This window comes from Delphinus delphis, chromosome 2 (genome assembly GCF_949987515.2).
Source record: "Delphinus delphis chromosome 2, mDelDel1.2, whole genome shotgun sequence".
NCBI classification, from domain to species: Eukaryota; Metazoa; Chordata; class Mammalia; order Artiodactyla; family Delphinidae; genus Delphinus; species Delphinus delphis.
The window spans coordinates 135,038,062-135,054,872 of NC_082684.1; the positions used below are offsets into that span (position 1 = coordinate 135,038,062).

Here is a 16,811-nt window from a genome sequence, read left to right on the forward strand (position 1 = left end):
AAAAACAATTAAGGTTATCATATGCTAGTCTTGATTTATAGCTTTCAGAGAAAAACAAGCTTAGAAAAAGATACATACAATTTTTTTTTTTTTTTTTTTTGTAGTACGCGGGCCTCTCACTGTTGTGGCCTCTCCTGCTGCGGCGCACAGGCTCCGGACGCGCAGGCTCAGCAGCCATGACTCACAGGCCCACCCGCTCCGCGGCATCTTCCCGGACTGGGGCACGAACCCATGTCCCCTGCATCAGCAGGCGAACTCTCAACCACTGCGCCACCAGGCAAGCCCTTTTTTTTTTTTTTTTGGCCACACTACAAGACTTGCAGGATCTTAGTTCCCCAACCAGGGATTGAACCCAGGCCCTTGCAGTGAAAGCACTGAGTCCTAACCACTGGACCTCCAGGGAATTCCCACAAATGTTGTTTTTATTTTATTTAAAAAAATTATTTTCCATTATGGTTTATTATAGGATATTGAATATAGTTCCCTGTGCTACACAGTAGGACCTTGTTGTCCATCCATTCTATATGTAATAGTTTGCATCTACCAACCCCAAACTCCCAGTCCATCCCTCTCCCACCTCTCCTTCCCCGTTGGCAACCACAAGTCTGTTCTCTATGTCTGTGAGTCTGTTTCTGCTTTGTAGATAGGTTCATTTCTGTCACATTTTAGATTCCACATATAAGTGACATCATATAGTATGTCTTTCTCTTTCTGACTTACTTCACTTAGTATGATAATCTCTAGGTCCATCCATGTTGCTACAAATGGCATTATTTCATTTTTTATGGCTGAGTAATATTCCATTGTATGTATGTACCACATCTTCTTTATCCATTCATCTGTTTGTGGACATTTAGGTTGTTCCCATGTCTTGGCTATTATGAACATAGGGGTGCCTGTATCTTCTTGAATTATAGTTTTGTCCAGAAATACACCCAGGGGTGGGATTGCTGGATCATATGGCAACTCTACTTTTAGTTTTTTGAGGAACCTCCACAGTGTTCTCCATAGTGGCTGCACCAACTTACATTACCCCCAACAGTGTAGGAGGGTTCCCTTTTCTCCACACCCTCTCCAGCATTTGTTATTTGCAGACTTTTTAATGATGGCCATTCTGACCAGTGTGAGGTTGTACCTCACTGTAGTTCTGATTTGCATTTCTCTAATAATTAGCAATGTTGAGCATCTTTTTCAGGTGCCTATTGACCATCTGTATGTCTTCTTTTGATAAGTGTCTATTTAAGTCTTCTGCCCATTTTGATTGGGTTGTTGTTGTTGAGTTCTTTGAGCTGTCTGTATATTTTGGAAATTAAACCCTGTTGGTCACATCATTTGCAAATATTTTCTCCCATTCCATAGGTTGTCTTTTCGTTTTGTTTATGGTTTCCTTTGCTGTGCAAAAGCTTTAAGTTTGATTAGGTCCCATTTGTTTATTTTTGTTTTTATTTCTATTGCCTTGGGAGACTGATGTAAGGAAACACTGGTACAATTTATGTCACAGAATGTTTTGCCTATGATCTCCTCTATGATCTCTTCTAGGAGTTTTATAGCGTTTTGCCTTTTTTTTTTTGAAGTTCTGAATTCTATTTTATCTATTTTTTTATACAGCAGTTTCTTATTAGTTATCTATTTTATACATATTACACCACCACCACACCCCCCACCACTTTCCCCCCTTGGTGTCCATACGTTTGTTCTCTACATGTGTCTCTATTGCTGCCCTGCAAACTATTTCATCTGTACCATTTTTCTAGGTTCCACATATATGCATTAATATACAATATTTGTTTTTCTCTTTTTGACTTATTTCACTCCATATGACAGCCTCTAGATCCATCCACATCTCTACCAATGACCCAATTTCGTTCCTTTCATTCCTTTTTATGGCTGAGTAATATTCCATTGTATATACGTACCACATCTTCTTTATCCATTCATCTGTCGATGGGCATTTAGGTTGCTTCCATGACCTGGCTATTGTAAATAGTGCTGCAATGAACATCGGGGTGCATGTGTCTTTTTGAATTATGGTTTTCTCTGGGTATATGCCCAGTAGTGGGATTGCTGGGTCATATGGTAATTCTATTTTTAGTTTTTTAAGGAACCTCCATACTGTTCTCCATAGTGGCCATATCAATCTACATTCCCAGCAACAGTGCAAGAGGGTTCCCTTTTCTCCACACCCTCTCCAGCATTTGTTGTTTGTAGATTTTCTGATGATGCCCATTCTGACTGGTGTGAGGTGATACCTCATTGCAGTTTTGATTTGCATTTCTCTAATAATTAGTGATGTTGAGCAGCTTTTCATGTGTATAGCATTCTGTCTTATATTCAAGTCTTTAAGCCATTTTATTTTTGTGCATGGTGTGAAGGTGTGTTCTAACTTCACTGATTTACATGCAGCTGTCCAACTTTCCCAGAATCACTTGCTGAAGAGACTTTTCCCCATTTTATACTCTTGTATCCTTTGTTGAAGATTAATTGACCGTAAGTGTGTGGGTTTATTTCTGGGCTCTCTATTCTGTTCCATTGATCCATATGTCTGTTTTTGTGCCAATACCACACTGTTTTGATTACTGTAGCTTTGCAGTATTGTCTGAAGTCTGGGATGATTATGCCTCCTGCTTTATTCTTTTTCCTCAGGATTGCTTTTGCAATTCTGGGTCTTTTATGATTCCATATAAATTTTAGGATTATTTGTTCTACCTCTATGAAAAATACCATTGGTAATTTGATAGGGATCACGTTAAATTGGTGTATTGCTTTGGGTAGTATGGCCTTTTTAACAATATTAATTCTTCCAGTCCAAGAGCATGGGATATCTTTCCATTTCTTTGACTCATCTTCAATTTCCTTTACTAATGTTCTATAGTTCCCATCATATAAGTCTTTCACCTCCTTGGTCAGGTGTATTCCTAAGGTTTTTGGGGGTTTTTTGGTGTGATTTTAAAAGGTATTGTTTTTTTAAACAACCCATTCAAAAAATGGGCAGAAAACTTAAATAGACATTTCTCCAAAGAAGACATACAGATGACCAAGAGGCACAGGAAAAGATGCTCAACATCGCTTAGTATTAGAGATGCAAATCAAAACTACAATGAGATATCACCTCACACAAGTCAGAATGGCCATCATCAGAAAGTCTACAAACAATAAATGCTGGCGAGAGTGTAGAGAAAAGGGAACCCTCCTACACTACAGGTGGGAATGTAAATTGGTACAGCCACTATGGAGAACAGCATGGAGGTTGCTTAGGAAACTAAAAATAGAGCTACCATATGATCCAGCAATCCCACTCCCTGGGCATATAGCCAGAGAAAAACATGGTTCAAAAGGATACATAAACCCTAATGTTCATTGCAGCACTATTTACAATAGCCAAGATGTGGAAGCAACCTAAATGTCCACTGACAGATGAATGGATAAAGAAGATGTGGTACATATATACAGTGGAATACTACTCGGCCATTAAAAAGGATGAAATAATGCCATTTGCAGCAACATGGATGGACCTAGAGATTATCATACTAAGTAAGTCAAACAGAGAAAGACATGTATGATATCACTTATATAGGGAATCTTTAAAAAAGATACAAATGAACTTATTTACAAAACAGAAACAGACTCACAGACTTAGAGAACAAACTTATGGTTACCAGTGGGAGGGTTGGAGGGGGAGGGATAGACTGGCAGTTTGGGATTGATGTGTACACGCTGCTATATTTAAAACAGATAACGAACAGGGACCTACTGTATAGCACAGGGAACTCTGCTCAATATTCTGTAATAACCTAAATGGGAAAATAATTTGAAAAAGAATAGATTCATGTATATGTATATCTGAATCACTTTGCTGTACACCTGAAACACAAGGTTGTTAATCAACTATACTCCAATCAAATAAATATTTTAAAAATAAATACAATTTTTAAAAAGGTATTGTTTTTTACATTCCTTTTCTGATATTTCATTGTTAAAGAAATGCAACTGATTTCTGCATGTTAATCTTGTATCCTGCTACCTTGCTGAATTCATTTTTCAGTTCTAGTAGTTTTTGTGTGGAGTTTTCAGGGTTTTCTATATATAGTATGTCATCTGCACATAATGACTATTTTATGAGGTTATATTTTTTAAACTTCAAATTTTACTCATTGTAATAAAGTTAGCTGCCCAGATATGACAGAACAAAATCCCAAATAAAACGTAAAACTGAGAAGCAATCTGATTGAGCTTCACATTAAAAAGCTCCAATTTAAATGACAGGATACTCCAAGTCACCGTTTTCCAAACTACGTTCATACGGTTAATAGATATTCAGAGTAATAGGGTGCTGGGGAAAAACTGGTCCAGGAGGGACTTCCCTGGTGGTCCTGTGGTTAAGACTTTGCCTTCCAATGCACAGGGTGAGGGTTTGATCTCTGGTCAGGAAGCTAAGATCCCACATGCCTTGGGGACAAAAAACCAAAACAAACAACCAAAAGCAATACTGTAACAAATTCAAATAAGGACCAAAAAAAAAAACAAAACGGTCCAGGAAATTCAAGAGTCTATAATTCCCCATCATGCCCTCCCTTCTCAAATAACATTCACACATTAAAGGTCCTAAGAAGTCTAGCAGAAGAAGTATGTTAACTTTGCATCCAACATTTTACAAATTTCCTTGGCCACAAAACTCTTCTTTATTAATATCATTTTAAAATCACTGTCATCTCATTTCTTAGCACTTCACAAAAAAAGTATTTTAGAAAAAATTACAAGATCTTCAAGTTTTCCATTTTACATCTGTTGTTCTAGCAACATTATTAAAAGCATCCCCTTCCACTCTTAAAAGTGTCCCACTTTGGTTGATAAATTATATATGGTCACTCTAATACTCTAAAACTAAACACAGGGACTTCCCTGGTGGCACAGTGGTTAAGAATCTGTCTGCCAATGCAGGGGAAATGGGTTTGAGCCCTGGTCTGGGAAGATCCCACGTGCCGCGGAGCAACTAAGCCCGTGTGCCACAACTACTGAGCCTGCACTCTAGAGCCCGCAAGCCACAACTACTGAGCCTGCGTGCCACAACTACTGAAGCCTGCACGCCTAGAGCCCATGCTCCGCAACAAGAGAAGCCACCGTAATGAGAAGCCTGCGCACCGCAACAAAGAGTAGCCCCTGCTTGCTGCAACCAGAGAAAGCCCGTGCAGCAACGAGGACCCAACGCAGCCAAAAATAAATAAATTTTTTAAAATAAAATAAAAGTGGATAAGATGGTAAATTTTAAGTTATGTATATATTACTATAATTAAAAACTTTTAAAAAGAAAACAAAATTTTTAAAGATTTGTCATTTAAAAATAATAAATTACTTAACATATATCAAAATATTAAATTAAAAAGACTATTCCAAGACAAAAAAAATTGTAAAAATAGTCATTATTTTACATTTTTGCACATCTGTTTAATGTCTGGTTTAAAAAAGACAGCCTCATTTTCATATCCACTTTCACATTCAATCTGCATTAGGTTGTTTTGATTGAAGTACATGAAGAAAATTCAGCATCATGCAGATATGTAGTGGAAAAAGATGGCATATTTCAATAGCTTTCTCAGATAACTGTGGATATTCTTTGGTCCTCTACCAAAACTCAACAAGTGGCAGTTTCTTAAAGGCTGTTCCAATATGGAATCTGAAACCATATCAATGAACATTTCCTACTCTGATATACTCAAGTCCGTTGGTTTGTCTTACATTTCCAATGGATCTTTTTACTATTTTGCAATACCATGCATTGATTATTTAGAAAGTATTGGTTCAGTGAGTTATGCAGTTCTTCCAAATGTTGACCCTTTCACTTTACAACTTCAATATATAACATTCATTAATACCACCCGGGAGACTTCCCTGGTAGCGCAGTGGTTACGAATCCACCCGCCAGTGCAGGGGACACGGGTTCGATCCTTGGTCCAGGAAGATCCCACGTGCCGCGGAGCAACTAAGCCTATGTGCCACAACTACTGAGCCTGCACTCTAGAGCCCGTGCGCTGCGACTACTGAAGCCCACACACATAGAGCCTGTGCTCCACAAGAGAATCCACTGTAATGAGAAGCCTACGCACCACAACGAAGAGTAGCCCCTGCTCACTGCAACTAGAGAAAGCCTGTGTGCAGCAACGAAGACCCAACACAGCCAAAAAATAAATAAAATTAAAATAAAATAAAACAACCACCACTGATCTTATCCAAAAAAAAAAAAAAAAGTCAAGTATTGGGAAACTGTCAAGCTCAAAGCGGCAAACATAAATCTTCCAAAATTTTATTTTCACTTGAAAGCTGAAATTTTATCATTAGCAACAAATATTGTCAGTTTGTCTTGCTGTGACAGGCTCACTTGGTTTAGTTTCGAGAAAATGTCTGCCGAATACCCAAGTCTTTATAACCATACTTTGTCAGCCATTCTTTCAAATAAAAATGGTATCCCATTAAAAAAGTAGCTAGTTCAGGGCTTCCCTGGTGGCGCAGTGGTTGAGAGTCCGCCTGCCAGTGCAGGGGACACGGGTTCGATCCTTGGTCCAGGAAGATCCCACGTGCCGCGGAGCAACTAAGCCTATGTGCCACAACTACTGAGCCTGCACTCTAGAGCCCGTGCGCTGCGACTACTGAAGCCCACACACATAGAGCCTGTGCTCCACAAGAGAATCCACTGTAATGAGAAGCCTACGCACCACAACGAAGAGTAGCCCCTGCTCACTGCAACTAGAGAAAGCCTGTGTGCAGCAACGAAGACCCAACACAGCCAAAAAATAAATAAAATTAAAATAAAATAAAACAACCACCACTGATCTTATCCAAAAAAAAAAAAAAAAGTCAAGTATTGGGAAACTGTCAAGCTCAAAGCGGCAAACATAAATCTTCCAAAATTTTATTTTCACTTGAAAGCTGAAATTTTATCATTAGCAACAAATATTGTCAGTTTGTCTTGCTGTGACAGGCTCACTTGGTTTAGTTTCGAGAAAATGTCTGCCGAATACCCAAGTCTTTATAACCATACTTTGTCAGCCATTCTTTCAAATAAAAATGGTATCCCATTAAAAAAGTAGCTAGTTCAGGGCTTCCCTGGTGGCGCAGTGGTTGAGAGTCCGCCTGCCGATGCAGGGGACACGGGTTCATGCCCCGGTCCGGGAAGATCCCACATGCCACGGAACGGCTGCGCCCGTGAGCCATGGCCGCTGAGCCTGCGCGTCCGGAGCCTGTGCTCCGCAACGGGAGAGGCCACAACAGTGAGAGGCCCACGTACCGCAAAACAAACAAACATAAACAAGCAAACAAAAAAGTAGCGAGTTCAGCATGCCAACTCAAACAACTGCACAAGTTCTTTTTCTTGAATTAACCATCATCAGATTTGGTGTTCAGTAAAAGTGGTTTACAGGACTTTTCATCACACAAAATATATTTTAAAACGTATTCAAGAATTGAGACATAATGAAATTAATAAGTTTTATTGCTTCAACATCTTAATTCCAAGTGCATGATGTCATAAACTAGTACAGTTTAGTGTTACTGCCTTAATTCATGTAATTTTACCCACCACTGATTTTACAAATGTCAATATAGCAAATAATGTCTTACTTCTATTGAGAAAATAGTTTTGACCTGCAGGATCCCCAGAAAGAGTCTGGAGAACTACCAGAGTTCTGGGAAACACACTTTGAGAACCACTGTAATAGGTGGTGCATTACTTGGATGATTAAGAAACAAATATTTTTAGTACATATCCCACTATAACAAGAGTGTTTAAATAAATACACACATTTATATGGTGATATGCTCAAACCAACTGATAATCTGGTATTTCACATACAGTCGGAACTCAAACATATAATGAACGACAGAATATGATACTTCCTGAATAAATAACAAATAATTACCAAATACCTACTATAAGCTAGACTCTGACCTAGGTGCCTCTATGTTCTCTTTCTTGGGTAACTCACAGAAGCCCATAGACCAGACTGATGATTTTAATACATGAGAAAAATATTTACCCTGAAATCTTTCAGATCTTAAGATTAGACCTACAAGAAAAAGTCTTAAAATTCACCATAATGCATAAGATAGCATGTTTAAATTCTATTTTAAGCACTATGCCATGAAGCTAAAAACAGGCTTGCTCACATTCAGAAACCCAAATACAAAATGAATTGCTTTGGCTGTGTACTGCCAGCACCCCATAAAGAGCCTACATTCATTTCTCCTCAAGCCAAACAACCCTTACCTGTTACAGTTTTCATTCCTATTTTTAAGTGAGACTCCAATATTAATATTATAGGAGTTACATTCAATGTGGCAACTATTTTTTTAAAAAAAAATATAGGAAACCATCAAAACAAGTTAAGAACTTTTAGACATATACACTGATAAATTCAAGAGGTAAACCTCTACAAACATACATATGAAATATTTGCACTGTAAAAAAGAAAGAGACCATCTCGTTTTGGCACATGTCATGGAAAGAGCTTCAATATAGTATACAGTTAAGTGAAAAAAGTCAAAGGATACTGTATATAGTATGATTATGTATAATAATACATATACATTCATTCAATAAATATTTACTTACTGAGTTCCATGTATGTCCCTAATTTGTTCTGAATCTAGACATACACACATACAATAAATTATGAATGTTATACAGACATACATAATTAAATGTCCAAAGAAAAATGAATAGGTCAGACACAAAAGACTACATATTATAGGATTCCATTTACACGAAATGTTCAATACAGGCAAATCTATAGGGACAAAAAGTAGATAGCGGTTGCCTGAGGGTGGGGTGGGTTGTGGCAATGGGGTGATAGCTGAAGGGTGCAAGATTTCTTTGGTGGGGGGGATGGGTAAGACAAATATTCTGAAACTGGTTGCGGTGATGGTTACACAACTTTGTGAATACATTAAAATACCATTTAATTGTGCACTTAAATGGGTGAAATGCATGGTATGCAAATTATACCTCAATAAAACTTATGCTCTCTCCTTCTCAAAAAATAGAATAGGTACCAAAGAGGTTGCAAGGGGTAAGGAGTGGGTGGGGTGAAGATGAAGGCCTTTAAAATTTTATTCTACTTACTGCTGTAACATTACAATGAGAAATGTAAAAGGTAAACCTAAAACAGTCTTTCATAAATTATCTGGATTTAATGTTATTCAAGTTCATCTACGCAGCAGCCACGAAAAAAAGTATGAAGATATGACCCTATCGCCGAACATTCACAATTTAGACTTGTCATATAAACATGTGCAAGTGCCCCCTCGCTAACAGAAACAAATCTTGAATGTAACTCATTTCACGAATATATCTTAGGCACCTACTGTGTCCACAGGGTAGGGATGAGGGAAAATGGAGTGGTGTACAAAGCAGAACACTAGTCAAAAATAAAAAAGCAAACTAACAGTTCTGGCTTTAAGTTAAAAACTTTTGCTATACAGTGGAGGAGACAAAACAGACACACGAAATGTACTGGAGTCAGACTATAGAAAATCTTGAATACCAAACTGAGAGCTAAGACTTTATCCTGTTTTCAATGGAAAGCCAGTGGAGTGACAGGATGAAAGGAGTGTTTGGGGAAAACTGACCTGGCAACCAAAGGGGGGAAACTGAAAGCAGAGAAGAATAGCAGGAAAGGTAAGAAAGAGATGAAGCTTTTAAAAATAGGAACATATATTAACAGTCCTGTGAAAGTTATTGATAATTCAAAGTTACTAGTTAATGTTCAAGGGGTTTATGTTTGTTTTGTTTGCTTGATCTAATGTGAAGCAGAAAAGGAAAAAAGGTGATTTCTTCATTTTGATGAATTTTAGAAGTTCATGGCTAAGAATGAAGGTTTACCAGAAAATTCTGAGGGGAGTAGGGGCTTAGGGAGTTTTTATTCACGTGCTACCACGAAACCAAGAGTAGAGGGAATCAAAAGCAATTGGGAGTTCCACAATTTTTAACATGGAAGAGGAAGTAGCACTCAAACATTCTGCAGTAAGAATAGCAAAAAAAAAAAAAGCATAACAATTAGTACTATTTCTGAAATTGATAGGAAAGGACAACTAAGTATTTTTAAGTATCTCTATCACCTATTTCTGAAAAATCCTAATGATACAATTTGTTATATAAATGCTAAAGATTTAGGTGAGGAACAAATTTAACATATCAAATTTAGAGTATGATCAATTTCATACCCTTAATTTCATCAGCTGTTCCTTCTACAGTGCAGTACTTTCAGATGTTGCACAAATAATATTCTTAATTCAATTCACACATGCATTTATTAATTGATTTAACCCATAAAGGTTCTTAAGATAGAAAAATGGTTTCATTACCTATGTAACCTCCTTTCTCTAACAGCCTCTCCAAAACAATGTTACCTACCAATCTTACACTATGGCAACACTTTGCTTTGAGATTAAAAATATGGGTAAAGCAAAAATTCTCATAATCTATTTCATACTTTACCAAATGTTCTGATTCAGAGCATTTATATAATGTTTACTGACAGATTTACAGGAACAGAAATAATAAAGGTATAAACAACGAACAAATCAAAAATTACTTTTCACTCACAACACTTGACCTAATCAAAATCTTATTTGCACTGTTCCCTGAAGCACACAAAAAAAAGGTCTGTAGAATAAATATATTTAGCTAGAATAAAACATTTTCAGGGGATTCCCTGGTGGCACAGTGGTTAAGAATCCACCTGTCAGGGCTTCCCTGGTGGCGCAGTGGTTGAGAATCTGCCTGCTAATGCAGGGGACACGGGTTCGAGCCCTGGTCTGGGAAGATCCCACATGCCGTGGAGCAACTAGGCCCATGAGCCACAACTACTGAGCCTGCGCGTCTGGAGCCTGTGCTCCGCAACAAGAGCCCGCGATAGTGAGAGGCCCGCGCACCGCGATGAAGAGTGGCCCCCGCTTGCAACAACTAGAGAAAGCCCTCACACAGAAACGAAGATCCAAGACAGCCAAAAAAATAAATAAATAAATAAATGTGGGATTAAAAAAAAAAAAAAAAAAAAAAACATTTAAACAAAAAAAAAAAAAAAAAAGAATCCACCTGTCAACTCAGGGGACTCAGGTTCAAGCCCTGGTCTGGGAAGATCCCCCATGACGCGGAGAAACTAAGCCCGTGCGCCACAACTACTGAGCCTGCGCTATAGAGGCCGCGAGCCACAACTACTGAACCCCGTGAGCCCAGAGCCCATGCTCTGCAACAAGAGAAGCCACCGCAATGAGAAGCCCGCGCACCGCAATCAAGAGTAGCCCCTGTTCGCCACAACTAGAGAAAGCCCACACGCAGCAACGAAGACCCAACACAGCCAAAAATAAATAAATAAATAAAATAAATTTTAAAAAAAATATTGCAAACTTTTCTATCAGGCTGTTTGTCAAGACATTGTTTAAAATAGCAAAAAAGAAAAAAAAGTGGAAGTAATCTGATTGTCCAATGATAGGGGACTAGCTGAATAAAATAGAATGTTACCTTTCAAATGATCATATAAGCCTATATTTACTAACCTGGAAAGACAGCCATGAAAATAGCAGATTACAAATAAAGAGTAGTACAATCGCTCTTTTGTGATGTATATACATATGCATTTACTCACAGAGGGAAAGTCTAAATGGATACCCAGATGTTAACCATGATATTTCTAAGTGCTGGGATTATAGGTGCTGTTTATTTTTGTGCTTACTTTTCAGTATTCGCTGAAACTTTCTCAAGTAAAATGATATTTGCAAGAATTAATGTCTATGATTCCAACTAACAAACTCAAAAATCTTCCTTGCAAAAAGCCCAAGGAATATCCAAAAATACCCTGGCATAGAGCAAGAGGGAAAGTATTAGCAACAACATAGCTAGAATTCTTTGTGAGCGAAGCACCCTAGAGGGCTCCAGGACTGACATGGCACCTTTAATGCAGCCTACAGTACAGGATTTTGAAATCACAAGACCTAGGCTCAAGTCCCTGCCACTTTTATCTGTATGACCTTAGGCTAGTCACTTACCTTTTCTGGGCTTACTTTATTGGTAAAAGGAAGATATTACCTGCCTTTACTACCTTAAAGAACTGATGGAAAAATCAAATGAGATAATGTGATACATTATGAACTGCAAAGTACCATATAAGACATTATTCAAACATAAAAAAAAAAAACAAGGTCCTTAATGCCAGAGCAGAATACTTCAGAACACACTGCAATTCTATGAAGTAATGAACCAGAGGTTTGTTTGTTTTTAAAGGCTATGTCTCATCATAAACACTGCAGTTTTCCAGAAATTTAGATAATTCTTCCCATCCCTACTACAACTCTAAGACATTTTCTTTTCTTATCCCTAGTTACAAGCAAGAAAGGGTGCAAATTACACTGAACTCAAAAGCCTCAGCAAGAACCCTGGAGTAGCATGTTGATGGAGTTCACCAGGAGAAACCCAAGGTTAATCAGCTATGGACTCACCACTAAGCACTACTGCAATCAACAGGGATTACAAGAGACTCTTTGAAGAGAAAGACAATACAATTATCCAGGAGAAAACGGAGGAGGAAAAGGAGATATTTCAAAACAATTATATGAAATACTTAAATATTAAAGTGTTTTACAAATTTTTAAATATTGTTCATAAACATGGTGACTTAAAACAAAAGCCATCTAAATGTGGCACTTGAGAAAAGCAACTTATGGAAATTCAATTCAAATTCATGAATAAATTGTCAGATTTACTTGCTTCTATCTGAAATAAAAGCAGACAAATTACACCACAAAGATCAAAATTAAGTGGCTAGTTCTTGAAAAAAGAGGCAGAATATGACAACAGAATTTACTGACATGCTTATACAGATACTACTTTTAAAGGTATGGTTTTTAAAGTATGATTTCTCTTCCCCTTGAATTCCATTATTTACTCCACTAAAATGATAATGAACTTCTTCCTTCCCACTGTTCCTCCAGTGAGTTAAAAACGGCAATATAACGCAATTTGACTTTTAATGCAAAAAAATTTGTAATTTTTTTTTTAAACTACTTTAAGAGGAGCTACATGAAGCTGTCAGATTAACTTCCAAAATCATCTGGCCATCACACCCTCCTGCTTTTGAGTTCCTAAAGACAATAAAATGCTCACTCTCTACATTCTTACAAATGTCATTTATGGGTATTCCCCTAATGAAAAATTAAACCTTTCATAAACAAATTAGTACAGAGAACTTTTTGATATGTCTGACTCATAATCTAATTTTTATTGGCAATATCTTTAAGTGTTGCAGCTTGCACAATTCCTACGGGGGTACAGATCTATCCATTTTTCCCATCTGATCTTGCAGATCTGTTATAGATTTAAAAGGACTCACTAAAATGGGTCATGAGGAAAAAAATTATGAATACAATCCACAGCAAAATGAAATGTGGGTTGTAAATTAAGATAACAAAAGTCACTATTTACTCAAAGCCTCATAGTTGGAAATCCATTGGAATACTTTTGTATTCACCTACAACTTTGAAAAATCTGAGTTTTTCTTAATTCTTACTCTGACCTTTCATTCCTTATTAGGAATAAGTGCTACTTATCTCCAAACACCACAAAAAACAAATAAACAAAATACCACTCAGAAAATATAATTTCAAAAGGAGTATCTTCCAAAGCTTACTGCACAGAAAATTACATATACACATTCTTAAATAACTATGGTAGGCGTTTCTAAGATCATCTCCTCCCCTTCAAAAAAAAAAAGAGCAAATGTAACCACAATCAAATATAAACATGTTTAACACAGCTATTACTAACTAAGCAATTTATCACAGCTCCTCAAAGTACTGGGCACACACAATGACAGATCAGTATGTCAAGAGCAGTTATCATAAGCTGGAGAAAAAAACTGTACAACAGAACATAATATTAGAAAAAAACTCCTTTGGAAAAACTCAAGTAGATTTTGGAGAGAGCAAAACAGGAGACCAATTTTAGAAAAATAATGTTTCCCCCCAAGTGTTTAGCGTTCATCTGATGCAGGCTCATTTTTGTGAAGAGAAACTTTACCTAACAAGACTCACACCAGGGATCTGATCTATCCCCAAAGGCACTTTCTTAAAATGAGAAAGAACAAAGGAGGAAATCTCCCAGCATGTGCTTTCCATACCAGTTTCTTTGGACAGCATCAAGAGTGACAACATAGCCAGCACAAGCTTTTCAGCTTTACTCTGTAGTCCACGTAAAACAGAACTGATTAGCTATCATTCAAAAGGATTCCTAGCAAAATAAGTATTAGAAGGCAAAGATCACAGCAACATAGTGACTACATTTTAAAACTACAGAAAACATGTATCTTAAAGTTGCACACTTTTTTATTTCAAGAGTTAATTACCTCCAAATACTCAAATTTCTAGGGCTTTTTCATTTCAGTCAATAGTTTGAAACTGGAAAAAACGAAACCATCCATTCTAAATCTGCTCTCCCTTAATTTGCAATTAGAAGTAAATTAAAAAAGAATGACACTCAAAGACAGAGCCTAAATATACAAATTTTGGAATGTTAACATTGAAAAACTATTGGGAAAAACGATCCCTCAGCGAAGGTTTCCACTGAAAAACTCTCCAGAAACAAACCTGGCGTTTGCTTGTTCTAGGAGTTGTCGTTTCATTATAACCGTGATAATTCTTTAAATAATTTTCATTAATTATAAAAAGACGACTCTCCCCAAAGATTTACAACTGTATATCCCGATCTCCACTCTGACAGAGATGTCAGTTCTCTGGGTCAAGATTTAACCAACTACTCGGTTCACACACAGGAAGCCACAGAGAAGGGAATATCGCGTTCACAGCCTCGAAATAATACGCGTTAGTTAAAAACTGCTTGCTACTGAACCAAAATTAATCAAGCGGAGCCCCATTTGTCACAATCCAACCATAAGGGTTCCACCCCCCCCTCCCCCAACTGCTTGTGTAGTGGCATATCTGCTTCGGTAAAGAAGCCATCATCAGGTAAAGATTGGGGTGGGAGAAAAAGCGGGGAAAAGGGGGCACCCTTTCATCCAATTTCGCGAGGCGAGAGCAATTGGTACAGTTGAGAGGAAGGAAGGAACGTTCTATTTATTGGGGGTTGAAGTAGGATGAGGGAAACATTTCGTTCAAATCAACATGGCCAGCAAGATGTCCCTACAAACAAAAGGCAACGGGGGGATATAAACACTAACCATTCACCTCCATCAGCTATAGCATCGCCATCATGGTGTGTGCAGAGACCCCCCGAAGGCTCCTCTCACCCTCCACACCAGCCAAAAGGAAGAGACGAAAAAGAAGGGAGAGTAGCTGCTTCCCACCACCTACCACTGCTTCCAAATACACACCCTTCGAGGGGGTTTCTCCCCCCGGTTGCCCGGAATCAGAGAAAAAGAGTACCGTCCCGCCCAGGCAGACTCCTCCGTCACCCCCCAGTCGAACCCCAAAGCCAGCCCGGGGTTCACTAAACTTTACTGGAGCTTCTCCCCCACATCCCCACGCCATCGCCCCAGGATCGCGCTCCCCACAAACGGGGCACCCCGGGCGCCTCCTGACAGGCGGGCAGCCGGGGAGAACCAAGTCCGGGGCGGGGGCGGCAGGGAGCCCCGGAGGGGCGGGGCGGCAGGAGCCAAGTTCCCGGGGGTCTGAGGAGAACGCCTGACAGGAGCCCGGGACTGCAAAGGAGGAAGAGGAAGCGGCGGCGGGGAGCTTTCCCAATGCCCCCAACATGAACACCCTGCCCCTGCCCCCGCTCCCCACGGGGGGCGGGGAGGCTGCCTGGAAGGTGAAGAAGCCGAGCCCCGGGGACAGCCGCGGCCCCCACCTCCCGACTCCCTATCTCTTCCCCCGCCACCCCCGCCAGAGGCGCCCACAACAATAACACGCTGGGGACGACCCGTCAGCGCCCCCGAGGCACCCGGGGCCCGCGGCCCGCCGCTGCCGGGCCCCCTCGGCTGGGGCCCGGCGCGCCGCTCCTCTCTACAACTCCAGGCCCGGTTGGAGTCAGGCCCGAGCAGCCCCCCAGGGTCGGACGCATCCCCCCTGGCACCAGCGGCACAGTCTCCGTGGCCGAATATTAGAAGTGAATTCGAGCTGCGCTTTACCTTTAGTTCCGCACTGTCCGCCATCTTGCGTCTGTCAGCGCAAGCGCAGTGAACATCGCCGGGGACCGCCGCTAAACCCGCCCCTCTAGCCAGCCTGGCCCCGCCCCGGCCAGTCCCCTCTCGCCCCTCCACCTCCCCGGCCCGCCCCCGGCCTCCGCCCCGCTCCGGGGGCTCGCAGCCCCGCCCCGGGCACGTACAGCTGCGAGACGGGCACGTACCATTTAAATAATGGCGCCAACCGAGGAGGTTTGACAGTTACTCCCCCCAGGCTCCCCGCCCCTCCTCCTTGCCCGGCTGGCGCCTCCGGGAAAAGGCCGGAGAGGGAGGGCTTCTGGCCTGAGCCCCGCCCCTCCGCGGCCTGCGGAACCCTTCTGCAAAGCTTCGATGCCTACAGTCACAGGAAAAAATAATACCTCTCTCCCCCAATCAGCAAGTCCTTTTCAGCACCTGCTACCTGCGAGGCTACACGTGGGCCGCAAACAACAATACGTTATATTTAAGGATCACTTGATGACGCATTTCCAGGTTTATTTGCTCAGATCCTCCTGGTGACGATGCGGTGAGGTAGGCAGGGAAGAGATTACAATTCCTGTGGTATATGTATGTATTCAGACATAAAAGCTCAGAGAGGAAAAGTGACTTGCCCAAGCTAGTACTTAAAAGAGGTTGCCTCTAAGACAAAAT

At 40.0% G+C, this 16,811-nt stretch overlaps 1 protein-coding gene across 2 annotated transcripts in view; it reads right to left on the reverse strand.

Annotated features, from left to right (window-relative positions):
• The window catches only part of PIAS1 (protein inhibitor of activated STAT 1), a 122,586-nt gene extending 106,378 nt beyond the window's left edge, over positions 1 to 16,208 (reverse strand). For both annotated transcript variants that reach the window (XR_009518462.1, XM_060005707.1), the window contains exon 1: positions 16,128 to 16,208. Coding sequence is in view for 1 of the 2 variants with exons in the window: in XM_060005707.1 (XP_059861690.1) it covers positions 16,128 to 16,151 (24 nt within the window). In the remaining variant the exon portion in view is untranslated. The remainder of the gene's footprint in view (positions 1 to 16,127) is intronic.
• Positions 16,209 to 16,811: the final 603 nt, after the last annotated feature.